Source organism: Melozone crissalis, unplaced genomic scaffold (assembly GCF_028551555.1).
Source record: "Melozone crissalis strain CALT ecotype California unplaced genomic scaffold, PUWL_Pcris_2 ptg000251l_1, whole genome shotgun sequence".
Lineage (NCBI taxonomy): Eukaryota > Metazoa > Chordata > Aves > Passeriformes > Passerellidae > Melozone > Melozone crissalis.
Window position 1 is genome coordinate 456110 of NW_026536010.1, and position 27135 is coordinate 483244.

Below are 27135 nucleotides of genomic sequence, written 5' to 3' on the forward strand. Positions count from 1 at the left end.
TGAGACCTGCTGATTTTTCTATGGCAGCATCATGCAGATTTCCAGTTTGGGATGCAGCCAGTCTGTACAACTGCAGCTCCAGTTTTCCCAGCACTACAAGTGCAATTACTCCACTTGGAAGGCCAGGACCCTCCTAAATACAACTTGTTCTGGTGGCAGTGAAATCTGGGTGTCACCAAGAAGGATACAGGCTGTCCTTTGCTGTGTGTGCCATTTGCTGGGACCCCAAGCACAGGGTCCTTCTGGCTTTGCAAAGCTTTCATGGGTAAAAAATTCCTCCTGTTTCCCCCTCTGAAAGACTCAGGGGTACAGTGGGGTGTGAAGTGGGTTAATTGTGGGAAGAAGGGCCAAGAAGTGGGGAAGTGATGTGAGGTGGAGTCTGGGGCAGCAGGAGACAAGTTCAGGGGTGTGTGGTGGTGAGATGGGTTGTGTTGGGGGTGGGAAGATCTGTGAGGGGTGCAAAGGGGCTGCAGGGTGGGAGTGGGGCTGTGGGCAGGCCGATGTGGTGACCAGGGCTGAGGCAGGGTGGAGACAAGCAGCACAAGGAGGGTCTGTGAGCACCAGCAGGCCCTGGGGCCAGGCACGACCTCTGCACCAGGAGCTCACTGAAAGCACCAGCCCAGCCAGGCCCCCAGACTCCCTGCAGGCCACAGAGCCCGGGCTGACCTGGGATTGCAGGGAAACCGGAGCACAGCCCTGCTAAAACAGAAGATTTTGGGCAGTGAGGCAAATGTGTCATTTTAAGACATGACTGAGAATAACTGGCTTCTGTTTCAGTGTCTGTGTCATATGGGAGCTGAGATTTGAGGCATCATGCTGAAACTGGATTGAAAGGAGGCTGGGATTTTCTGTGCTGGCTTGTGCAGCCTGGGGGGCTCTGGGACTGGTGCCTGTCTCTGGCTGTCACAGTGGCTGTGACACCTTTATTTCCATCTCTATCTCTTCCCAGCATGGCCAAAGGGAGACACATGGCTGCTCTTCTGCTGCTTGCAGATGCCCAGATCTGTTGAAGGGTCAGGCAGGGTGGCACCAGTGTCGCAGGGCTGCCCCATGTCACCCTCAGCCATGCCCTCACCCTGCCCAGAGCTCCTGGGCAGAGCACAGAGCCAGGAGAGGCTGACATGAGGGCAGTGCTGGCATTTGCAGCCCTGCTGGAGCAGCCCTTGGTGGTCCCACCAGGGCCACCTGCAGAGCTCTGCTTCCAGGCAGCACTTGAGAGGGAGAGGAGCAGCTCATTCCCTGCTAGCGGATCCCTGACAGCTCCATCCATCATCTCCTGAGCTCTGCCAGCTCATTAGCAGATGTTGTCCTGTCCCCAGAGGATGGAGGGGGAGTGAAACAAATGGACCGAACTCCAGATGGCTGGCAGGGCCCTCCACGTCCCCTGTTCCTGAGACAAACCTGCTGCTGCAGGGTCCTTTGGGCAGGTGACACGTGCCAGTGGGGCTGGTGGGCTGGGCAGACAGGCCAGGTGGGCAGTGCAGGGTGGGGGGACCAGTGCAAGCCCCCCCAGACAGGTCTAGAGTGATCATAGGGGACTCACCTGTGCAATACAGGGCTGGAGATGTGCTCTGCCCACGTTCAGCACTGGGTTTGTAGGCTCTGCTGGTGACACCAGGATCACCCAGGGGTCTGGGCTGCAGGAAGAATGCAGGTGTACAAGTTCTGGGCTGAGTGGCAGGTGAAGGGCTGCTCCTGTCCCACTGTGCATGTGAGACCAAACTGCAGGGACAGGCAGCAGGGGCTGGCACTGGGACATGGCAGCACTTCTGGTGGCTCACAAAGAGGCAGGACCTGAGATCCTCACATTCAGGGCAAGGGTGTCAACTACATAAAATAATAGGAATAAAAGAAACCCTCACTTTGCCCAGGGCTCCAGGGAGGGCACTTCTGGCAGGTGGCCATAGTTGACTGCCGTGAAAACAGCAGAACAGCCACTCTGCACCTCTCTGCTGGCTGGCTGCAGACTTGGGAGGCTCCTGTGTGTGCCACAACCACGGCTGTGCAGCCCAGTGTGTTTCAGACCTGGTGCATTTGATTGAATTTTTCCTACTGGTCAGTGCTCTGCTGTTTGCCCTTCCCAGAGCTAACCTGGGACGTCCTGGCCTCCCACGTGTCACTGGCATGGCATGAGAGAGCCCAGTCCAGAGCAGGACATGCCTGGCATCCTGTACTGAAGGTGTCTCATACTGTGTGCAGGCTGGAGCTGGTGCCCTCTCCCGTGAAGGCTTTGCACATGTCCGGCTCCCCTCAGAAGTGGGCACTGAGACACCCAGAGGTGCATGACCCCCTGAGCAGTGCCTGTCCCAGCACCAGGTGCTCCCCAGCCCTCCCTGCCTGCCCACGCTGTCCATGTGCTGGGAGCTGGCTCCTGATGGCTCTGCCCTGGCGCACAAATTCACCTGTAATTTGTCATTTAGTATAATTTTCCCCTTGAGTGCATCTAAAATAATTGTGACTCGTTGCTACAGGTAATTAATGGTTTTTTTACAGCATTAAATGCTAAGTGATTACAATTGCTCTGTGCAAATCTGCTGTGCTTCATGTTCCCATCCTTCCTGCTGCCTGTCTTTTCCTACCTGAAGTAGCACTGATTTCTCTGCCCTTAATTAAACAGAGGTGGAGGGAAGCACTCCAGTGCCTCTGGAGCCACAAGTGGCTGCTTGCTGCATGGGTGGAGGTGATGGTTTGCAGGTCTAAGGGACATTCACAAGTTAAAGGCAGCAGTTCCTGTCCTGCACCTGCCCAGCACCAGCTGGGGCTGTCCCATTGCTCAGCTCCCATCCGTGCTCATGCAGCGTCTTCATCCTTTCCCACGCAGGAAAACTGGGAAATTTTCTTTCTTATGATTTATTTTGGGAGTTTGGTTGGGGTTTTTCCCACCAGCGGGCTTCCTCCCAGGTTTGTCCCCACATGAGAACAGGGTGTATCCGTGCTCATGTAATGCAGACTGGAGGGTGCTGCATCAGGGGGCACTTGGCAAGGGCAGAGTCCCTGAATCTCTTGGCATCCTCAGGACCAGTCAGCACCAGAGCCTGCCAAATGTTTCGGGCTGTCCTTGGGAGGACATGAAATCCCCTGAAAATTTGCATCCCCCATATTCTCTGCTCTCCTGATGCCCTTGAGGAGGTGAAAGGTGCCAGAAGAGCTGGGGAACAAAACCAGCCCCAAGCTGCTGCAATTTCACATCTGCCTTCCCTTGCATCCACACTTTTGGGCATTTCTGCTCCTTGCCCTGATGCCCTTTGGGGAGTGCAGAAGCAGAAATTTAGGAACAAAGTCTGGAACTGCTGGCCTTTGCTGTACCAAGGTGTGACACCAGCCTGTGCCACCACCTCTGGCACATGCAGCACATGTCCATCCTGCCAGTGGTATCACTCCTGAGCATTTGGTCTAAAAGTGCCACAGAAACTGGAGACAGAGCCCAGAGAGGGACCAGCAAGTGCTCCCCACACCAGGGATACATGACTGGAGCACTGCCTTCAGCTGCCATTGCTAGAGTGGTCAGTTATAAAAAGGCCCTTGTGTCACTGTACAGTGTGTGAGAGGTGGAATGTGCTGGTAGCATCAGTCCAGGGAGATCTGTGGCAAGGAAAGGAGTGCTATTAATAAGAAAACAAATCAGCACCTTGAAACAGAACAAACAGCATGGAGGGACACAGCCCACTGAGGATGCTGGATCACAAAAAAACCCTTTTGCATGCCTGAAAGCAAAGATTGAGGCTTGTATGCAAATCTGGCCACTGGAAGTAAAGATGAGAAAATGAAGGTATTACTACCTCAGTGGGAAAAACCAGAGATGAGTCAGAGTCAGGAATAATCCTTGAATCACTAGAACTGGTCCTAAAAGTGCCTCATGAGTACAGGGACCCAGACAGAGCCTGATTTCCCTTATTTGGAATCTGAGTCTGCAGGAGAGGGCAGATCCTTCCACCCCCAGACAGATACCTGACATGCCACATATCACTCTTGAAGAAATCGATTTTTAACGAGAGACAAGCTGTTTGTTTGTGTGACAAATGATCTACCTGAGGGGCTGCAGAGAGAAGGGGTAGGATGAAGCAGAGCAATGGGTGTGGGATGAGCTCCTGCGTCAGGAGGAGGCAGAGGAACTGCAGGCAGGTTGTATTGTCAGAAAAAAACTTTTTTCCAAGGCTGTCTCATTTGGCCTGAGTGTCCCTCTGCCTCCAGAGGGAGGGCAGCAGGCGTGCAGTGCCTTTTTGCTGTGCTATGCAACAAGAGAGGCTCTTTCCCTATCCTTTTGTGTAAGAAAACTCATTGCTCTGTGTGGCAGCTCCCCGGGGTCTTGCAGAGGGACATGTACCATGTCCCAGATGTGGAGATTTAATTTCTGAAACTTCCCACATAGATGCTTTTGGGAGCCTGGACATAGCCAGTGTTTGTGGCAACCCCTGTGAAGTGAGGACTGTGTTGTAAATTTGCCCCATAAATGGTATTTTGGAGTAGCTGCCAATAGATTTCCAGTGCTTCCTTGGTTTGATCCTTGCAATGCTCTCTGTCCTGAGGGCAGACAGTGCTGGACAGCAGGCACAGGGGCAACAATACCTGGAGCTTTGCAGGCAGCTCCTGAACAGCAGAGGCACCCAAGTTTGCTTGTGAAGCAGTGGGGAACGGGTGTCAGGATGGCAGTAAGTGCAGCTGGGGGAACAGAAGCTTCCACAGAGCCCAGTTTCCAGACGAGCAGCTGGAGGGGACTCGCCCAGGCGCAGGGGAGAAAGGCTGGTTTGCTGTACCCTGCATGAGAGCAGAGCTGAGCTTTGTGCTGCTGGGATCTGCTGAGCCGTGGGATGCTCCTCATCCAGGCACATCCCTGTGACCTGTGCCCCTCTCCCTGCAGCCTGCCAGCTGGGATTTTACAAATCAGCCCCTGGGGACCAGCTGTGTGCCAAATGTCCCCTGCACAGCCACTCGGAGAGCCGGGCAGCTCGTGTGTGCCACTGCGACAGCAGCTTCTACCGCGCCGTGCAGGACCCGCCCTCGGCCGCCTGCACACGTGAGTACCCCTGAGTATCGCCTGAGTATCCCTCGAGTACCCCCTGAGTACCCCCTGAGTATCGCCTGAGTATCCCCTGAGTATCACCTGAGTACCCCCGAGTACCCGAGTACCCCCTGAGTATCCCCTGAGTAACCTGAGAATCCCCTGAGTACCTCCTGAGTATCCCCCAAGTATCCCCTGAGTATCTCCTGAGTACCCTGAGAATCCCCTGAGTATCCCTGAGTGTCCCCTATCCCCTGAGTGCCCCCTGAGTATCCCCTAAGTACCCCCTGAGTATCACCTGAGCATCCCCTGAGTATCCCCTGAGCATCCCCTGAGTACTCCCTGTGTATCCCCTGAGTACCCCAAGTATCCCCTGAGTACCCCCCGAGTACCCCCTGAGTACCCCCTGAACACCCCTGGCTGTCCTGTGCCCACTGTGCTGCACTGGGGCAGTGTCACATCCTCGGCTGCTGCTCCTGCCTGAGCCCCCTTGTACCTGCTGTCCAAGGTGCTCCACCAGCCCTACAACCCCGAGCATCTCTCTGGCATGTGAGCTGAGAGCCCTCCTTGGCTGCACTCCCTCGCTGCCTCTGTGTCAGCCCCAGCTGCCTCTCCAAGCACAGCTGACCACGCTCAGAGAGTCACAGAATCATTAAGGTTGGAAAAGCCTCTGTGTGTGTCAAGTCCATCCATCAGCCCAGCACCACCACCAAGCTCACTCCTAAACCGTGCCCCCAAGGGCCACATCCACACATTGTTTGGAACACTTCCAGGGATGGTAACTCCACCTTTTCCCTGGACAGGCTGTTCCAATGCCTGACCGTCCTTTCTTTGAGGCAATTTTCTCCAATACCCAATCTAACCCTCTTGTGGCACAGCCTGAGGCCATTTCCTCTTATCCTGTCACTTGTTACCTGGGAGTAGTGATTGACCCCAGCCCAGCTTTCCCTTCCCAGAGGTGCACGGGGTGGTCAGACACCCCTGGGAAGCCCTGGGGTCCGTGCAAGTGTTGCTGTGCTCTCCTCCTCTGTGGGTGACACCAGGGTCTGTCATACGGTCTCAGCTCAGCTTTGCAAATGCTGCTTGGAGGGGCCCAGTGCTATTAAAAGGGGACAAGGACATCCCAGGGGGGGTTCTCCTTTCTGCAGTTGGCCCAGGAGGACAGACAGGTGTGGCATTGCTAGCTGAGGCCAGGGTGAAGGAGGGATAAGCAGCACCTGACTTGTGTTTCCCTAAGGAATATCCACCCAAGTTTATTAATCTGCCAAGGAAATGTGAGTTCGCCTTTCCCTTTAGGTGAGCATATCCAGCTCATCAACTGTGGCTCTCCCCAAAAAACTTCATGCCTCACCATTGCTTCCTGCTTCCCCCAGAGCTAACAGCAGCTCTTGCTGTCTGGCACTTGGCATCCTGATCCTGACTGTTTTACCTCCAGGGCATTTCACCCTGTGCCCTGCCTGTGTCTTTGCTGTCTCATGTCCAGCACATTTGCTGCTCTGGGCAGTTCTGTGTCCCTTGCAGCAGTGTTTGTGAGCTCAGGTCCTGCTGCCCAAGGCACATCTCCATTTGCCGGGGTCTCTGGTGTCAAGATGACCCCAAGGTGTCAGAAAGTCTCTTTTTCCCAGCCCTGAGACCAAAGAAGAAGACGGGATTCCTTGGCTTTCGTTCTCAAGGTTGTTTATTTTTCCTTATCTATAACATTCTTTTTCTGACCTGCTGAAGACTGTCTGGCAGGTCGAGTTGAGGCACACTGACTGCCCTCAGGCCGGTGTCATCTTTTTATACTAAAAACTACATGTACTTTATTTACAATAATTTCCCAATACCTATCACCTATGTTAGACAGTCTGTCTCTGGTCTAAACCAATCCAAAATTGTCACCATCACAGCAGAAAATGGAGGCTAGGAAGAAGAAGGAAAAAGACAGAACACACCCAGATTCCTCCATCTTGCCTCTTGAACCCCCTTTCTAAAAACCCCACAAGTCTACTTTTCCACCCTGTGGTAAATTCACTATCATTCTGTTCAAACTCTTGTGGCTTGTACATCTTCATACAAAGTTGGGAGTTTTTTTCATGCGCTAAAATCCAAGGCACAGGTGTCTTTGACTCTGTGCCAAGGTCTCTGAGCCCCTGCCAGGGTCTGGAGCCCTCCAGGACAGCCAGAGGAATGTCCTGGGTTCCAACATCCATTGGTGCCACCATTTCCAATGCTCCAGCAGCCCTCGCCCTGCCTGAATCCCCGCCTGTCTTGCAGGGCCGCCCTCTGCTCCGGTGAACCTGATCTCCAGTGTGAACGGCACCTCGGTGATGCTGGAGTGGGGCCCGCCGCTGGACAAGGGCGGCCGCGCGGACGTCGTGTACAACGTGCGGTGCCGGCGCTGCGCGGGCGCCGCGGGGCCGTGCGAGGCCTGCGGCAGCGGCATCCGCTTCGTGCCGCAGCAGATGCGCCTGGTGCAGGGAGCGCTCACCGTCACCAACCTGCTGGCACACACCAACTACTCCTTCTGGGTGGAGGCCGTCAACGGCGTCTCCGACCTCAGCCTGGAGTCCAGGAGAGCCGCGGTGGCCAACATCACGACAAACCAGGCAGGTAGGAGAAGCAGACCCACCCCCAGACCCGGCCTGCATGGGTGATGCTGATGTTCCTCCAGCATTGCTCCAGGCAGTGTCTGCAGGAGCCAGAACCTGCTCCGGCAGTGAAGGGCTGGTTTGGTGATGGGCTTGGGACAGCTGAGACTGCAGGAGCCAGAACTTGCTCCGGCAGTGAAGGGCTGGTTTGGTGATGGGCTTGGGACAGCCAAGAAATGGGACCCATGTCCTCTATGCTGCTGGAGGTGGGTTCAGGGAACTGGAATGGGCTGGGGATAAATTGCTGCCCAAGGTAACTCTTACCCTGCTCTGCTTCTGCTTCATGGGGTCCTTTTCCCTTCTCCGTTCCCTTCACTTCAGCTTGCAGACAAATGGCTCCATTTCTGCAAGAGACAGGGGACACAGAGAACACTTGTTTATTGACAGGAACACTAAGGGGAGTATGACTGTTTCAGGCTGATCCTCCAGCCTTTTGTCCCTTCCCAAAGGGCCAGGCAGCAGTTCATACTCTGCTCTTATCTTACACCAATGCCATGCATGTCTCACCTTTGCAAATCCCTCACTGCAAAATGATCTTTCCTCAGGAAATTCCTCTGAGCAGTGCTCTAGCCCAGGTAGGTCAGGACTTTGTTCTGTGGCATTTTTCCATGGAGCACACTGTCAGCAGAAAGATCAGGGCAGGGACTGACCCTCCTTGTCAGCCCTCCCAGTTTGAAATGAGCACACAAGAACTTGCCGTGATGCTGAGCCCCTTCTGGTCTCGTGGCAGGGGTACCAGTGGGAGAAACTTGGGAGCCTTGCTGGTTAGTTCATGGCTGGCATGAGAACAGGTCCCTTTGTCACTAATGCCAGCCTGTAGCACTTCTGCAGCATGTGGAAATGGCTCAGTCCTGCTGGCTTGATCCCTCACAATCCCTCCAAGTGCTGATGAGCTGCCTCAGCCTGATGTCTCAGACGGATATGCTCTCAGGAAGTGCTGAGTATTCCTATTTTGACCATTCAGCTGCAAAATGGATTCTGAGCAGGTGCTGTGAAAGCAGCGGGGTTGGGAATTCAGTAGTTCAGCTTCTGTGCTCCAGCTGCTGCATGTGACAGAGCCCCCTGCCCTCCAGGGGCCTGAGGGACCCCAACGCTGCATGAGGGAACCTCCTGGCTGCTGTTACCCTTGCCCCCAGCCCCAAAGGCTGAGGCAGTGCAGCACAGATTCCCTGGGCTGTTTGGAGGAAAGGCACTGCCCTTGCTCAAGCAGTTTAACTGATTCCCACCATCCCACCCTGTCCCATCTCTCCATCTGGTACAGGGTGCTCTGTACCAGCAGCATTTTCTGCTTCTCAGAGGAGCCAGCCCCAATGAGCTAAAATTGCTGCTGAAGTCCCTGTGGCCTCTTTTGGTCTCTGTGCTGCTCTGGTGACACCCCTGCACTGCAGCCATGGCCACTGCAGCTCTGTCTTCCCCAGAGCTGCCACATCCCATTTTTCACCTGACAATGAAGCTCACAAGTGGGGCCCGAAACCTTCCCATGGGTCAGACCCTATGGCTGCACCCGGCCATCACAGCACCCACCACACTCCGGGGAACTCCCAGTGGATATTTTCCCAGTAGGAAAAGAGTCTGGTGAGTTGGTTCCTTCAGCTGTGACAGCTACAGTTCAGGCATGCCTACAGGTACAAGAACAGAGTCACAGGCTCCCAGCTCAGGACTGGGAAGATGACAAATATCCCAGGGCAGTAGAGCACCCCTAGGCACTTTTAGACTGCTGCTCAGACCCTGACCACACTTACCATTTTCCCTTTCCCTCTTCCTCTGCCCTTCTCCCTTTACCACAGATAGAACAAGAGGGGACTGTGCAGTAGGGATCTCCTGTTGTGAGCCGCTGGCCCGTTAGCAGTGGTGTGAGATGCAGCAGTGCCCGACCTTCCAGAAAGGTCTCCAGTAATGGAGCTGCTCGCTCGGTGGCACAGGCACACACACACAGAGTCACTCCAGCACACACACACACACACAATCACAGCAGCACACACACAGTCACTGCGGCACACATAATCACTCCAGCATACAAACACCATCACTGCAGCATGCACACACACACAATCACTCCAGCACACACACACAGAGTCACGCCAGCGCACACGCGCACACACACACACACCATCACAGGCACAGTCACACACACACAACCATTGCAGCACATACACAGTCACTGCAGCACACACACACAGTCACAGGCACACGCACACACAGTCCCTCCAGCACACACGCACACAGTCACTCCAGCACACACGCACAATCATTCCAGCACAGGCACAGTCACAGTCACTGCAGCACACACACGCACACAGTCACTCCAGCACACACTTCAGGTAGCTCTTGTAGAATCACCAATGACAAAGAAGTGGAAAGGGTCTTTGTATAGAGCTCTGAGGAGGAGATTTATTCCAGCCATGCATGAAAGGTTCCAGGGACAAAGATAAAAGAACAGTGGAGGGTCCAGGTTTAACTATGGGGGACAGAGGGGGCAGAGCAGAGCATCAGGGCCAATGGGCTGAGGGCTCAGGGCAGTACGGAGGCAGGACAAGGGGTGGCAGCCAATAGGGTAAAGGGGGCAGGACACTGCGGCCATATGGGGCCAATGGGTAAGCAGGGAAGGGAGAACATTCTAGGGCATATACATATAAGGAAAAAGGGGTGGAGAGGCCAACGGGCCAACCAGAGAGGTAGAACTGGGGCACATTTGCATACACAGCAAAGCATTCTGGGAGAGGCTTTGCTCAGTTGCCTTGAACAGAGGAGATTTTTCCGACTTAGGGTCTGTCCATCCAAGAAACTGTAACGGACCCTTTTTGTGTAGGCCCACCAGCCTGCACACTCTCCATGACCTGCAACCACACTGGTCCTTCTCCTTTCTGGCTCCAGATCACAACAAGTCACCCATGTCCCCTCCTGCCCGTGCTGGGACAATTCCCTCCCCTCATCTTCTCAGAGCTGCCTTACTCCATGGGAAAGAGACTGATGCAGCCAAAACAAGGAAAAGCCTGTTTGCAATCCCTATCACAGCACTCATCTCCACATGGCTTTAATTAAACAGAAACCTGGTTTAAGCCTGGGGTCCTGCCTGGGGCTCTGGTTCCACCCTTCTCTGTTGCTGTCTCCTGCTGCCCCCCTCAGCAGGCACCTAACCCCCTGTCTGGTCCCCAGCCCCATCACAGGTGGTGGTGGTGCATCAGGAGAGCACAGGCCAGAACAGTGTCACCTTGCTGTGGCAAGAGCCAGACCAGCCCAACGGCATCATCCTGGAGTATGAGATCAAGTACTATGAGAAGGTAACACTGAGCTTGTTTCTCAGAGAGCCCCTGCTACCAGCCAGCCTTGCACAAGGGGCTTCTTTGGAAGACCGTGTGGTTGCTGTGCTAATGCAGAGAAGGTTTTGTTGTTGATTTTCCCCAGGACAAGGAAATGCAGAGCTACTCAACTCTGAAATCCAAGAGCACCACTGCCACCATCTCTGGGCTCAAGCCTGCAACCCGCTACATTTTCCAGGTGCGGGCTCGCACCTCTGCCGGCTGCGGGAGGTTCAGTCAGACTGTGGAGGTGGAAACGGGGAAGCCAGGTGAGTGTGTGCAGGTATGGGGTGTGGGAAGTGTGGGGCAGGGGGCCCGGGGCCTGGTGATGCTTTTCTCTGTTGTATTCATATTTCTAGAGTCCCAGCTCTCAGGCTGCCACAGCTCTTGGCTGTCCTATCTTCTATCACGTTGGGGTCACCGCTGGTTGTATTCATATTTCTAGAGTCCCATACCTTCTCTGGCTGGTTTTCTCACACACAGCTCTTCACAGCAGTGTTGTTGTTGCTTTTCAGTCAGAGCTCCTCTCCAGCTCTCCCTTGCTGCCCCACCCCCTTTTATCCCATCTACCTCCACAGGCTACAGCTGCTGCCCAATTAAGGACATCACAGCTGCAGCCCATTTACAATAACTAGTATCGGGGCAGGGTCACTTATACAATACAGAGATCTTTTACTGCAATACATATATTTACTCAGGCCCCTATACTTCCCCATGGCCACTGTTCCTCTGCCACACAGGGAGGGGACCTGAAGGCACATCCCCCCAGTGTTTCAGCCTGAAGGGATTGCTACAGGTTGCATTCCTGATATGTTTGGAACAAGAGGAAACAGACTCAAGTTGAAACAGGATTCAGGTTGGATAATAGGAAATATTTCTTCACTGAAAGAAAATACTGGAACAGGCTGCCCAGGGCAGTGGTAGAGTCACCATGCCTGGAAGTGCTCGATCAATCTGTTGATATGGCACCAGGGGACATGTTTAAGTGATGGCCTTGGCCATGCTGGGTTAATGGTTGCACTCAATGACCTTAGAGGTCTTTTCCAACCTTAATGATTCTGTGATTCTATGCTTATACATTAGAAAGAAAAGGGAGGAAGGATGCAGCAGTTAGGGCAGGGAAGACCTGGAGAGGTCCTGAGGCTCCAGTCTCCTCTCTGTACTGGTTTGCTGTGTCACCATGGCTTTCTCAGATCTCTCCTTGATTTCCCCACATGTAAACAGTCCCTGTACGCTGGGAGAGGCTCAAAACTGCGACTAGGTGGGACAGTGCTTCATCTTTGAAGACCATTACCGCATTGTCAGCCCAAGGCTTTGTCTTTGACAACCATGGGGTGGGTACGTGCCTGAGCTCAGCAGTGAATTCCAGCTCAGCCCCTTCCTACCCTGCTTTTTCCAGTGTCTCTCCGGTATGACACGATGACGATTGTCTGGATCTGCCTGTCACTCATCACTGGCCTTGTCACCTTGCTGCTGGTTCTGATCTGCAAGAAGAGGTAAGAGTTTTGTCAAGGCTAGTGAGGTTTCCTGGAGGTCTCCAGCAGGGACAGGAGGGAGGGGAGAACTTGGGCACAACTTTTCTCCTTTCAGTTTGTCCAGAGCATCTATAGGTCCAGGGTTAATAAGCAGCCAAGAGACTTCTTTTAAGGGTCACCACTTTCCCTGAGGCAGAGCCAGTCTTCAGATCTTCCCCTCATGCTAGCAGGCTGAATAGTAATAAATCAGTGTGTACATTATAATATATGATATATGGAATGTCAGTAGCACGAGCAATAGCAATACCAGTACCAGAACCACTACCAGTACAAGAACTGACTGGATGGACTGGTGGGTAGGTCAGGGGTGGAGAGATCTTTTCTACAGCAGACAGATCCGAGGGAGCCTGTGTGCTTTGTATGAGCATGCTGAGCCAGGCACGTGGAGCACACATGCTTTTAGCACTGCCAAGCCTGGGAGAGCACCTGGAGAGTACCCAAGTGTCAGTGCAGTGAGATGCAGGGATGCAGCTGGTGGATGGCCAAGTGTTTTCTCTGCCTGCCCCCAGCCCCAGCATGCACTGCCTTCCACCCTGCTTTTGGAATGCTTGTGGGGGTGAGGGATGGGGGCTTCTCTTCTGACCCTTGTCCTCCTGTGGCAGGCACTGTGGCTACAGCAAGGCTTTCCAGGACTCTGATGAGGAGAAGATGCATTATCAGAATGGGCAAGGTAGGACACTCTCTGGGAAGAGCTCCAGCCCCATGGATGGACAGAGATGAACTGTTACCCCCTGACAGTGCTGTGGTTTCCAGGAGGAAGGGTTTTGTATCTTGCCTTCTTCTGGGAACGTGTCTTAGGAGACTTGAGTGGGCGATCAGATCCCAGGGGCATCCTGGTAGTGGGGTTGAAATGTTGAACACTGTGCACTGAGAGTGCAGCAGGATCATCCCAGAGAGCAGCAGGCCAGGGGCAGGAGTGGGGGAGTGGGACAATCATGTGGAGAACACCTGGGCAGCCAGGTCCTGAACTGCTCTGGGGACCCTGCTGCACCAAAGTGTGACTTAGGGTTCCTTGTGCTGCATCTCCATGGCTCCTCAGCCTGTCCTGCCCCTGCCCACCCTCTGCCCTGTGGCTGGTGTCCCTCCTCCCAGCAGGGCTGCCTGAGAGTGCTGATCTCCTCTCTCCACTTTGCAACCTGGCAGTGAAGTTCCCCGAGTCCAAGTTCTATGTGGACCCCCACACATACGAGGACCCCTGCCAAGCTGTGCATGAGTTCACCCGGGAAATAGAGGCCTCCCGGATCAAGATTGAGAAGGTCATCGGGTCTGGTGAGTGCTGGTGCCCAGCTGCCCCTTTGCTTGGTGTCTGCTCAGGGAAATCCATGCTCTGAGGCTGAGCTGTGCTCCTGGCCCGCTGGGAGCCGTGCTCAGCAGGGCTTCATTTGCTCCTGAGCCTTGTGAGATCAAAACCTTGGACAGAGTGGGGCTTTGGGGGAGTGAAATAAACCCTTTGGAGCAGCCTGTGCAGGGGCTTGCTCGTCAGCAGGTGTGGGACTGGTGGCTCAGGCTGACACAGCAGATGGCTCAGCCTGTCCCCACGGGTGTCCCAGCATGCACCCATGAAAAAACCTGGGTGACAAGATGCAAATGAAATTGCAAGCAAAATGGCACATTTTCAGAACAAAAGGGAATTTTGCATAGGAACAGGGACTTTGTGGAAACACAGTGCAGAGCTGGAGCTGGAACTTCACCAGCAGCACCCTGAGGGCTGAACCAAGAGGAATGATGCCACTGTAATCACTGCCCTTGGCCCATTGCCTTCAGTGACAGGCACCAGAGAGAGGTGGTTTCAGATGTTCCCACCCTTCCTGAACTAGAAACAAGAGCTGATAAATCCTTTCAGAGGATTGAATCCTGCAGGGGTTGCAGGGGATGGAAATCCAGGCTGAAACCCAGAGGGACTGAGGCATGCTGTGAGTATGCTGACAGGCTGGATGATTCATGGTGTTGGTGGGTGAGCACAAGAAGCTGAGGAGCTCTCCATGCCCCCGCTTTCCCTTGCCTTGCAGGGGAGTCTGGAGAGGTGTGCTACGGCCGCCTGAAGCTGCCAGGGAAGAGGGAGATTCCCGTGGCCATCAAAGCACTGAAGGCTGGCTACACAGAGAAGCAGAGACGGGACTTCCTGAGCGAGGCCAGCATCATGGCACAGTTTGACCACCCCAACGTCATCCACCTGGAGGGGGTGGTCACCAGGAGTACGTGGCTGGCAGAGGAGGGAGTGTATGGCAGAGCAGAGCTGGGATGCATCTCCCTGTGGGCAGCCTGGGAGATGTGGGTCAGGGCTCACTGTGGGTGCACTCCAGCCTTCACTGCCCCAGTGGCTTTTCAGATTTGTGCATTTACCTGGGACAGCCATCCCCTTGCCTTCTCTTCCAGAACAAAGTTCCCCATGGCAGTGCTCTGCAGCGTGCTCCAGATCATTGTTGGTTTGGGAGATGTCCTACTCAAAGGCATTTATTTTAAAGGCTGCCTGTACTGAATCATAATTTGAAGTCTTCCTCCAAAAAGGCACATTCTGATGCAAAGCCTCACACTAACGGCATGCAAATTTCAGCAGGGTAACGAAACTGACCTAGCCATGTGAATAGCACCTGGAGGGAGGGATACCTGTCTGGGTTGTTGCCACATCCCCATCATTGAGCCAGTCCTGCCCACTGCAGGGGTGACACCAGTCTGAGGGGCTGCAGAAGACCCACAGATGTGAATTCATGTCTCTCCAAGTGAAAACCTGGCACTGGGCTTCCTGGAGGAAGGTGACTTCTCTGCTAACTTGACCTCCCTTGTCTTGTGCAGGCAAATTGGTAATGATTGTTACTGAATACATGGAGAACGGCTCGCTAGACACCTTCCTCAGGGTAAGGAGTGAGTTTGTATTTACATTCACGGCACATCCCCTGGGGCTGGTTCCTGCTCCTCAGCCTCACAGCCAGTGAAACCCCTGTTTTAGAGAGAGCTGTGGGTGCTGGGCTCTCACCTCTCCAGCAGACACAGGCTCCAGGCATTGTGTCTGGCTCCCTGAAGTGACACTGCAAAAGCTGAGCACGTGTCACAGGCACTGCGAGGGCAGGAAGTGGGCAGGGGCACATGCAGGAGGCAGTGGGGTCAGAGGATGTGCAAAGCCAAAGATGAGAGGCACTGGGGGCTGGTTTAATGACAGGAGCACCAACAGGATGGTGGTGAGCACCACAAGCGAACTCTGGGTTGTTTCCTTGCCAGAAACACGACGGGCAATTCACCATCATCCAGCTGGTGGGCATGCTGCGGGGCATTGGGGCAGGCATGAGGTACCTGTCTGACCTGGGCTACGTGCACCGGGACCTGGCTGCCCGCAACATCCTGGTCAACAGCAACCTGGTGTGCAAGGTGTCTGACTTCGGCCTCTCCCGCATCCTGGAGGACGACCCCGACGCTGCCTACACCACCACGGTGGGTGGCTCACAGAGCTGGTCCCTGCTGCTGGCTGCTGCCCCAGACACATGGAAAAGTCAGAGACTCTCAAGTGAGAATAGGTAGGGCAGGAATGGCAGTGTCACTTCCTGCTGATATCCGAGCCAACAGTTCAAACCCAAAGAGCTCCTGAGCCTTAAAGCATTGTCCTTGGCACAGGGACATCCCAGAACTGAGCGTGCAGAGAACAAAGAGCAGCAGGACAGGGAGTTATCAAACATCCCCAGCCAACTGCTCCCATGGGTGTGTGTGGCCTCTGTGTGCCCACTGGAGTCCTTCCCTAGGCTCTGTAGCTCCATCCACTCCACAGTTGTCCTAGAGCCCTTGATCCATAGTGGGGTGTTCTGTTCCACCCTTCAACATTGTGGCCACACACTGGTTTTTCCATGTGACTGTACCTCATTCATGGATGTGGGAAAGGTGGGAATTGATTTTGCAACCTGTGGTTTTATTTCATGCAGGACACTTTTGTCTGTGAAGCCCTGTTGAAATTTTTCTGGCCAACCTGGCAGCTCTGTTTCTTGATGTCCTCCTCTGTGGGAGGTCATTAGGAGCAAAATGAAATACATTTTCATGAAATACATAAAATATGTTAAATAAATCGAGCTCTGTTTACTCTTCTCTAGCCATGAAAAGAATTAGTGTGCTCCCCTGGAACACACCTGGTGGACAGACTGTTCCTGATGGAGGCCAGTTTGGAGCTGTAGCAGAGGGACCAGCATCATTTCTCAGAAGGACCAAGACTACAGAAGCAGAAAGAGCTTCAGGCTCCTTTGGGGTAGCTGATGCTGAGCATGACCCAGAGCAGCTGTAGCTCTGAGGGATGAGTGCACCATGGCCCAGCCTAAAGAATGTGGCCTTTCATGGTCTTTGCTTGGCTTCAGCAAAGTGGAGAAGCTGAGCCAGAGGGGCTCCCTCTGTGTGTGTGTCTATGCATTCATCTGTTCCTTCTAGTACCTCAAGAAACAGCATGTCATCCCAGATAATTTCACTTTGGGCAAGGTTCCTGCTGCTTGGTTTCTGGTGCTTTGAGGTACCTTGGTGCAGTGAAACCCACCAGAGCTGGTTGCTCTGGAGGAAGATTGGATAGTGCATAGTGTGGGCAGAGCTGAACCACAAGGATGCAGTGCCAGAGTCAGATCTCTGGTGAGGTCTCAGTCAGGGTACCCCACAAATGCGGTTTCTTTTGTGTTCAGAAACTTGTATTCCTCCTGTGTTGTCTTCAACATGCTCAGGAGATTGCTTCACCCAAGGAACTCTCCCAAAAGACACATTGTTCACCTTCAGTCCTTATCAAGGCATGTGCCAGAGCAGGCAGGACTCAGCTGGGTAGAGGCAGCTCTCCCTACACAGGTGTCCCTCAATGGTGGTGGCACACCATTCCTGTCCCAGGGCTCTGGGAAGCCCACTCAATGTCCCCTACGCTGCAACTTTCCTCTTCAGATGGCTGGCAACCACATTTCCAACTTAAAAGCATTCTTAGTCCATATATTGCTGATTTTTGTCTGCATGGTCCTTTAATTGAATGCATCTGCCTTTTCAGTCCTTGCCTGTCAAAGCGGGGAAGGACAGGGAGCACATCCCATCACTCTCCCTGTCTGCCCAGGTCAGGCTCTCTGCTTGCACACAGAGTCAGCTCTGTGCTTGTGTGCTCTGGTAGCCCAGGGCTCCTCTTCATCACTTTGAATTCCTTGTCTCTTGAGCACCGGGGAACCAAATTGTGCATGAAGACCTTGTAAAAGAGCACAGTGTTCTCCTTGCTCTGCTGGAAACACCTTGAAGTTGTCCTTCGCATACCCCTCTGGCCTTCTTTTGGGCAGAGTCCCTCCTCAGTCCTTTTTAGAAGATGCCACCCCAGCTTGTCCGAGAGCTGTCCCAGCTGCAGAGCTCGGGATGCTGAGCCCTGCCCGCTCTGAGCCCCCACTCCCGCTCCTTTTCCAGGGGGGGAAGATCCCGATCCGCTGGACGGCTCCCGAGGCCATCGCGTACCGCAAGTTCTCCTCGGCCAGCGACGTGTGGAGCTACGGGATCGTCATGTGGGAGGTGCTGGCCTACGGCGAGCGGCCCTACTGGAACATGACCAACCGCGACGTGAGTGCTGCCAGCTGCCCCTCCTGCCCTCCCGGCCAGCCTGGGGCTGGCAGCAGGGCCCAAGGATCAGCTCCTGCCTCTCTAAACATCCCCCAGGGCTGTGCACAGGGTGCATGTCCCCTCTGTGCCGGCAGCGCTCCATCCCTGCGCCGCACAGCCTTTGCCTTTGCAGTCCCGCGGCACCCAGGAGTGACCCGAGCTCATATATGGACCTGCCTGCTGGCCCTTCCCAATCCTGCCCTGTTCCTGGGGACATTGTCTCAAGTTCCCAGTACAGATGCAGGCAGGGAGATCACTGCCACACTGGCTGTGTGCTCTGTGGCTGTCTGCAATCCTGCCTTTCTGCTGGCTGGAGAGAGCCAGCTCATGTTGTGCCACATTTCCCTGTCCCTGGGAGGGGTTAGGGCTTCCTAGGATCATGGCAGCCCCACTGGACCAGCCTGCCAGTTCCACTGCTGGGCATCCATCCCTTCCACTGTCCGAATGAGGCTGCTGAGAGCCTCAGCCTAGCACCACCCAGCTGTAGGCTTTGGGCTTGTCTGAGTTGTGTGGAACCACTCTCACCCCAAGGGTAGCATAAAATCTGAAGGAAAATGTAGGTTATAATCCTGACCACAACCTGAGGGCAAAATTTTCAAGAGGAGGCAGTAAAATTAGTATTTTGGCTCTGCAGAACCACAGGACTCCTTTTTTTACCTATGAGTACTACAAATGTCCCCCTGTGCTGGGAGCCCCCTCTCTTCCTATTTTTTTTTTTTTTATTTTGTGGTGGCTTTGGTGACAGTAGGGCATGAATGCAGTGGCTTACACTACCCCCTCCACAAAATTTCTTCAAGCAGCGTTTCCTCTAGCCTTGCTGACCAGTGCCACATCCCAGCTGTAGAAAAACTGAGTGTGAGTGCAGCCCTCATGGCTTGTCTGCTGGAGGGAAGCTGCAATATTTTAGGCCACTGGACCACTAAACAACTCCGTTGTCATTGCACTGATTTCCTGTGCATGTGTGATGTCCAGTAAAGGTCTCCCCTGCCCGCAGAGCAGCCTTTGCCCCCAAGCAAGGCAGGCCTATCCCTATAGCTCAGTCCCTCTTGGATACAGAGTGCCCGAATGCCCAGGCTGCTCGTAGCCACTGCTACCTTAAGCAAGCTCAGTGAATTTCAGCTCTTTAGTGATTATCAGCTCTCTTATGATTTCAGCTCTTGGCTTGCTTGCTAAGGTGCCAGAGGGCTATGGGGAGAAGCAGACGAGAGAGAGGAGGAGGAGGGTACTGGTGGTTCCACAGTGATGGTTTATTGAGGGGTCTGTGAAGGGTTCCAGTGACAGCTCTTCTTCTCCTGAACAGGCTAAAACAGCCCCTTTTAATAGGGTAAAGGGGGATCCAAACTTGCCCAATAGTAAGGGTTAGGGGAAAGTGACCTGTGGGGTTACAGAGATAAGCTGGGGTCTGAGAGGCAGAAGACAGGAGCTTATTGTGCTATCTCATCATGACTCAGCAATTCCTACTGTTAAGTCTCAGCCCTCCACAGGGTCTTAGACAATTCTATGGGGTCTGCTACAGTCCAGCCCGCTGCCAGCTCTGCACAGAGCCTGCAGGCAGCCATTCACTTGTTCAGCATGGAGCTTGTGCACATCCCTCTGCTTCCCATCCCACGGCCCCAGCAGCTTCCATGCACCTTCCCATCGGTGGGGCTGGAGTGGGATGGGGTGCAGCCCCACCGCAGCTGTGGCTTCCTTGCAGGTCATCACCTCAGTGGAGGAAGGCTACCGCCTGCCTGCGCCCATGGGCTGCCCCAGCCCCCTGCACCAGCTGATGCTGGACTGCTGGCAGAAGGAGCGCAGCGAGCGGCCTCGCTTCTCCCACATTGTGGGCATCCTGGACAAGCTGATCCGCAACCCCGACAGCCTCAAGTGCACAGGCACCATCAACAGGTGAGGGCTCCCAGGCCCAATGACCTGATCCTGCTCAGAGCATGTGGGCTGCAGTTCTGACTGGCTGCAGCACCAGTGGCTGCCCTTGGGAGCATGGACGTGCACAGGGCCCGTGGACAGAGGCTGTGGTGAGTAGGGAGGAACTTCCTGCACTTCATCCCCTTGCTCCCACCACGGCATCCCCATGCCAAGGCCAAGGAAGTGCAGCAGTGCCCATGCAGCAGCATCCCTGCCTTTACCTGCCTGCTAGGGCTCTCTCTGTCCTGCTCTGCACGATCTGCAGATCAGCTGTGTCACAGCTGTGTGCCCACATGGGCAGGAGAACAATGGCATCTGGAGTAATGTGGCCAGCAGGACCAGGGCAGTGATTGCCCCCCTGTGCTGGGCACTGGTGAGGCCCCACCTTGAATCCTGGGGTCAGTTCTGGGCTCTTCATGACAAGACAAAAATGGAGGGGTAGAGTGTGTTCAGAGCTGGGGAAGGGTCTGGAGCACCCTGGCTCCAGACTGAGGGAGCTGGGAGGGGCTCAGCCTGGGGAAAAGGAGGCTCAGGGGGACCTTCTGGCTCTCCACAACTCCCCAACAGGAGGGGGCAGCCAGGCAGCAGTTGGCCTCTGGTCCCAGGGAATGAGGGACAGGAAAAGAGAAAATGGCCTCAAGTTGTGCCACAGGAGGTTTAGATTTGATATTAGGGAAAGTTTTTTCACACAAAGGGTGGTCAGGTCCTGGCACAGGCTGCCCTGGGCAGTGGTGAAGTCATCGCCCCTGGAGGTGTGGATGTGGCACTTGGGGACATGGTTTAGTGGCAGCCTTGCAGTGCTGAGTCAACAGTTAGAGCTGATGATGTTAGAGGGCTTTTCCATCCCTAATGTTTTCCTGATCACATAGCTGCATTCAGGTGGCCCTACAGCCTGCTCACCTTGGACCAACGTTTCTCGTGTAACCCCTTCTGTTCTCTCCCAGGTTCACCCAGACACGCCTGGACAGGGGTCTCCTGGACCTCAGCAGCTGCCTGACTGTGGAGGACTGGCTGGACTCCATCCGCCTGGGGCACTACCGCGACAACTTCGCCATGGCTGGCTACTCCTCCCTGGGCATGGTGATGCACATGAACCTTGAGTGAGTAGCAGGGAGCAAACAGCACTGTCTGGGTGTGCCCAGGCCCACAGCACCCCCCCAGCCCCAAACAGTGACCTCCTGCCTCTGCTGCTCGGCCTGGTTGGTCCCTGGGGCTGGAGAGGTATCTCCAGGCACACTGGTGACACCTGGGCCAATGCCCAAGGCTGCACTGAGCTTTGAGGGAAGGTGTGTGAGTTGTACTGAGGGGCTGTGAGCTCCAGGTCACCTCCAGTGCTCTGTGGTGGCTCTCCAATGTCACCATAGGGCGATTCAGGTTGGGTTGCTGACCCAGCCTCCTGGTCACAGCAGGGTCAGGCAGGGGGTTGCTGTCTTCTTGTGCTTCTTCTCTTTGTTTCCCTGCAAAAGGCACCTCTGGACTAGAGTGTGGCTGTGCTATTCTGCACAGCTTCTCCAGGATCACTGGGAAACAACCTTGGCTGGGCATTACCTTGGAGCTTTGTCAGATCCCTGTGCACAGGACTGGCTCCCTGCTCAGTGCAGCCAGGAGGGAGACATCACTGGAAGCTCATTCACACGTTACCAAGGGTGGGTTAAGTAGATAGAGCTGGAGAAGATCTGTCTCATCACTCTCCTGCTGTAAGGAGCTTGATTTCCCACCTGTCTAGGGAGTTTCCAAGTGGAGCATCCAAGCAGTACCAGAAGAGAAGGCAACTATGTCAGCTCCTCCCTTATATCTGCTTACATCTCTCATCCCTTGCTGTTAGCAGGAGTGACAGCCTGTTCAGCCTCTAAGGAGCCTTGTTCCCTGTCCAAAGGCAGGGAGCTGCTGGACAGGGGTTCCTGTAGCAGTGAAAGAGAAGGCAGAGAGATACAGAGAGTTGTCATGTGCATTGGTCAGGGCTGTACACGGGGCCTTTGCTCTGGGATTGAGCTGATAGTGATCCTTGTTTGTCATGCACATCAGAGAATCTTTTGAATGGGGAAGGCTCATCATCCATCCTTCTGAGTGGGTTATCTGAGGGCATCTCACTAAAACTGAATCCAATTTCACAGCATCGATCTTGTCACCTGTGAGCCTGTCAGGAGTGATGCTGCTCCTGCTCCCACAGGGCTGTCACAGGAGGACATGTCCAAGAGAATGGCAGTCTGTCTGGCCCTGGGAGAATGTCCCTGGACCCTGGGCAGGACCAGCCTTGTGCTGATGTGCAGGTGGAGCAGAGCCAGGCACAGGCTGCTCCATGGTGCAGTTGTCTCCCTGGGGCCTGGCTCAGGTGTCTTTGACAGTGTCTTTGTTCTCAGGGATGTTCGGAGTCTGGGCATCACCATGATGGGCCACCAGAAGAAGATCTTGAGCAGCATCCAGGCCATGAGATCCCAGCTGCTGAACACAAACGGCCCCAGGAGGCATCTCTGACCAAAAGCTCTGCAGAGCTGCATCAGGCATTCCTTAACTCTCACCCTGGCAAAGGGGCTGCAGGGTGGTGAGCAGGAACAGGGGCGCCAGCAGCTGGAGCCCTGCCAGCATCTCTGTGATTTCAGCATTGGCGGAAACGTGGTGTTCCAGATACCTTGGGGGTCCTGCTGCTTCCTTCCCCCAGGGGAAGGGGGGAGCAGCCTTCCAGGCAGACACATCATGATTCTGCCATTTCCCTGTGGGACTGGGGGTCTGCCCACAGCTGTGCAGGACAGGAGACAACCCCTTCACCCAGTGGGATGGTCCAGCTGCTCCTGCAGGTGCAGGGGCATCAGCCACATCAGCAATAAGCAGGAGCAGTGGGCTGGGCTTGCCGTGGCACACAGCTCCTGTGGATCAGGCAGCTGGGGAGCTCCTGGGATCTCAGAACGGAGCAGGATCTGCACCCTGCACACAGCAGGGCCTGCCCTGCTCCCTGCACCTCCCAGCACGCTCCAGCCTGGGCCTCCCGAGCTGCACCTGCCTGAAGGTGACTCCATGGCCCACCTCCAGGGGACAGAAAACAAGGTGGCAGTGCCAGGAGCACCTGGCTCTGCCCTCAGACCATCCTGCCCAGCTGGGAGGAGAGTTGTCCAGGGCCTTCTGCCTGGAGACTCAAGAAGCCCTGGCGTGCTGCAGGACACTCTCCCCCTCTTCAAGCCACCAGCACTACTCCATGGATCCAGCACAGCCCTCCAGGCAGCCCAGGCATATTTTCTAGGGCCACAAGCTCAGGTTTCTCTGCCAGCAGAATCGTCCTGGCCTCCCCCAGAACAGAGAGGAAAGGGAGAGTGTGCTCCCATGTCACACGATAGAGGGACAGAGAAACAGCTCTGCTTTGTTCTTACACTGTCCTAGAGAGGCCCAGGAGCTGTGCCATCACCTGGCTGCCAGTGCCCAGGGCTGCTCATCACCTGCACAGGAGGGGTCCTGGCCGTGTTTCCAGCTGCAATCCAGCATCCTGTGGCTGGGGACAGAGGCTCTGGGCACAGATCTCCCTGCTGGTGACCCTGGGAGAGTGGTCTGTCCTCCACAGGAGCATCTCTCTGGGTGAGCTTGCCTGGTGCTGAGCAGTGGCCTCCAGAGATGTGTGGAGCTGGTCCAAGAAGCTGAGCTGGGTGCAGAGGTGCACATGAACTGGGGAGTGGGGCAGGCTGTGGGCTGGGAGTTTCCTTTTGGTGTAAATACAATTTTCTATGGGTTTGGGAGCTGTTTTACTGAAGTAGGATGTTAGGTACACAAAATGGTCTCAAAGCACAGAAGCCTCAGTTGTGGGGCTGATCTCACTGCAAAAAACACCTGCTGGGAGCATGGCTGGGGGGTGACAGGAGGGGAGGGACACTGGGGAGGAGCCTCAGTCCCTGCAGAGTCCAGCCTGACCACAGCAGCCTGCTCAACCCACGGCACAGCAAACCCAGCAGCACTCCAGTGCAGGTGCTGTGGGATGGGGCCTGGGGGCTGCTCCTGCCAGGCCACAGGGGCACAGGGGGGTGGGGGGTGGGTTAAAGCCATTTCTCAGCTGCAATAATCCTGGCTAAACCAGCCTGTCCGGGGCTGGCTTGGCTGTCCATGCAGAGCACTTGCGTGCTGATGGATTCTCTGACTATGGTGGGTATTTTACTTCTTCCTATGGAAGCTTTTTGTGAGGGGGACAGATGCAATGTGTTGTTTCATTTGTATTGCACCCTGCATCCTGCACTCAGCCCTGGCACACTCCCTCCCCACAGCCAGCGTGTGATGAAGCTCAGCCAAGCCCTGCAGCACAGGGGGCTGGTGCTGGCCCTGTCCTCTCTTCCCAACATTTGGGACTCTGTCATGGACACCTGTGAGAGCAGAGGCCAGAGCAGTGCCACACCTGTGTCCTTGGGGTTTGCTGGGCAGCCCCAGCCAGGTGGGCTGCAGGATCTGAGGCTGGGAGCTGCCAGATGGCCGCTTTGCAGGTGGTTCATGAGTCAGATCCTGCAGTGTGGGGTCCCTGCGCTGCTCCTGGCTGTGGGGATGGTGGGGCGGGGTTTGCCTTTTATGTTCAGAGTGTGTGCTTCCCCCTGGACAATAAAAATCCCTCTTTCCGTGATCCATCTCCTTGCCTGTTACTGTCACTGGGCTGCACAGAGCTGTCACTATTGCAGTGAGGACAGGGGACACCCCAGCTGCTTCAGGGGGACCAGCACTGAGATCTCAGCCAGTCACCACCTCCCCTGCTCCAGAAAGCCTCCCACAAGTGAAGGATGCTTTCCTGCTAAGCAGGAGCATCCACGGGATGGGCCCACAGGGAACAGCCTGGAGGATGTTTGTAGGCTCACAGGGAGGGTGCTGTGGGCTGGAGAGGACACCCCAAAACCACCGAGTCCTCGCTGTGTAGGAGCATCTCATGCAGGACATGATGCAAGAACAAGGTTCCTCATGTGCACAGGCTGCTCTCAGCCTCAGGGGTGTCTTACAGGTTTCCCTAGACTCAGCCTTACTTCTTCTGGAGATGCAGATATATTTTTTTTAGAAAGAACAAAAATTAACACCAAAAAACCAAACCAGTAAAACCTCAGCCCTCATCTCCTGAAATCTGAGCTGAAATATATTGTAGGTCTGCTTGCAAAACTCTTCCTGAAGGTGTTTAGCTGTGCTCCAGCTGCCCTTCAGAGAAGGATTTACCAGCAGATGAGCTGCAGGACAAAGAAAGCCCCATTTTCAGGAAATGCCCTATAAAAGCAAAAGGGCCCCACAGCACAGGCTGGGGTTGGCTCTAAAGCTGTCCCTGCCTGCTCTTGTGCTCCCAGCCTTTGCCACACTTCAAGGACAGGGAGTGTGACTGTTCACTGCCCCCAGCTCTGCTCCCCAGCCCAGCCATGGGGAAAGGCCAGCCCAGGGCTCTGTCCTAGCCCTGCACACTGCCAGGTTATCCTGCCAGCCCATCCAGAGCTCCCTTCCTCACAGGCTCCCTCCCACTGCTCTCTCTGGGGCCTTTCACAGCAGCACAGGCCCCAGCTGGACAGGCTGCTCCTGCTCAGTGCCCCTGTGCTGAGGCTGAGCTTACAAGTCCTGTGCTCTGCATTCCCCTTCACCTATCCCATTTCTGCATTTACATCTCCCATCACTATAACCCTGACTCTCTCCAGACCCTTCTCCTGTGGCTGCCCCATCCCTGGAAGGGTCCAAGGCCAGGCTGGACAGGGCTTGGAGCAGCCTGGAATTACGGAAGGTGTCCCTCCCTGCCCATGGCACGTGGTGGGGAACAGGGGCTTTCAAGTCCCTTCCAACCCAAACCATTCTGTGATAAATATGGTTAGATGGAATCCCTGAAGGTCACCTCATCCCACCCCTCCAGGTGCCTGTGCAGTGCACACACCTGTGCAGGCTCTGCTCAGAGCCCCATCACATCATGCAGACGGGGCAGCAGCTGCATCATCCCTTGCTCGTGGTCCAGTGCTGCCACTGTGCACAGTGGGACAGCCTGGGCATGCTGGAACTGTTGCTGTGCACTGAGGACACACAAACACATGTCACTGCTGTATCTCAGTTATTAATAAAGCCAGTGTCCACATTGTGCAAAACGTGCAAGATTTTCTTACATTCCTTAGAGCAAACCTTTGGAAGGGTGGATGATGCTGGTGCCTGGCTCCTTCCCTGGGCAGGGGCACTCAGCCAGGCTGCTGTGCATGGCTTTGTGTGGGGAGGGGCCTGGCCACTACAGCATTGCCCAGGGCATCACCCTGCTCACAGCCTCAGGAAGATGAGGCTCAGTTGTGTCATTGTTAAAGAAATTGCCAGGGAATTGCCATCCTGGCAGAGGTCCATCACTGGAGACACTTGTCCAGGACACAGAGCCATGGTTTCAGACCTCCTGCACTCCCATCTGGCCAGGCTGGGGCCAGGGCTGCACCAGGATCCTGATGGCTCAGCAGGAAACCCCTTGGGAAGAGGATCCTGGGGCTGGTCCAGAGGCAAGGTGTTCCACCCAAGGAGAGGTGATGGACATCCTCGTTCATATACACCAGCAAATAAACCCCTTCCCGTACCAAAAGAGACCTCAGGATTTTCACACCTGCTTAAACGTCCCCCAAGAGGATTTCATCCCATCTTGCACACTGGGAGCTGGTCTCTCCCTGGTAAAACACTTTTCTTTCCCACTCACACCAGCACCACCCCAGGCTTCCAGTAACTCCTGTGGGCAGCATTTCCCGGGCAGCTCCCGGCTGGTTTGGTTTGGCTGTGCCATCAGCAGGGAGCTCTGTGAGCTCCGAGTGCCTGGAGGTGGCAGTCTGGCCCTGCTGAGCCCTGCTGAGCCCGGCCCGGCTCTCCCCTCGCTCCTGCCAGCCCCCGTGCAGGGTCAGACGGCGCCGGGGCTGCAGAAACAGATGGTGAACTCGGCTTCGGATTTCCTGGTACGATTCCTGTCTGATCACACACCAGCCTCCTCTGCCAAGAAGGCTGTGTTCCCAAAGCACCTCCTCTCCTTGCTTTTAGCACAGTCGTTTAGCATCATGTCCAAATAAATTACTCAGGATAATTTGATGTAAGATAGAAATATCAGCCCCAGCTGCTGCTTTAACTCTTGGAAGGATTATGGGTCAAGTTCTGCATGGGTTTTGAAGTGTTCTATAGGTCATATCTTGAAAATCACCATCAAGGACTGAGATTCCATCATAGCTCATCCCAGGATGACAAGTGCCTGCTCTGCC

General features: G+C 54.9%; 1 protein-coding gene across 2 annotated transcripts in view; it reads left to right on the plus strand.

The window, feature by feature from the left end:
- Window positions 1-22764, plus strand: part of EPHA8 (EPH receptor A8) — a 54005-nt gene extending 31241 nt beyond the window's left edge. Inside the window, exons 4-17 of one of the 2 annotated variants that reach the window (XM_054294499.1) lie at window positions 4859-5014; window positions 7256-7591; window positions 10786-10910; window positions 11035-11197; window positions 12328-12424; window positions 13066-13133; window positions 13556-13732; window positions 14473-14658; window positions 15257-15318; window positions 15680-15889; window positions 17852-18001; window positions 19737-19927; window positions 20890-21045; window positions 22306-22764. In XM_054294499.1, the coding sequence (XP_054150474.1) occupies window positions 4859-5014; window positions 7256-7591; window positions 10786-10910; window positions 11035-11197; window positions 12328-12424; window positions 13066-13133; window positions 13556-13732; window positions 14473-14658; window positions 15257-15318; window positions 15680-15889; window positions 17852-18001; window positions 19737-19927; window positions 20890-21045; window positions 22306-22420 (2192 nt within the window). In that variant the 3' untranslated portion in view covers window positions 22421-22764. The remainder of the gene's footprint in view (window positions 1-4858; window positions 5015-7255; window positions 7592-10785; window positions 10911-11034; window positions 11198-12327; window positions 12425-13065; window positions 13134-13555; window positions 13733-14472; window positions 14659-15256; window positions 15319-15679; window positions 15890-17851; window positions 18002-19736; window positions 19928-20889; window positions 21046-22305) is intronic. The other variant, XM_054294500.1, reaches the window with a different exon arrangement.
- The last annotated feature ends 4371 nt before the right edge of the window (window positions 22765-27135 follow it).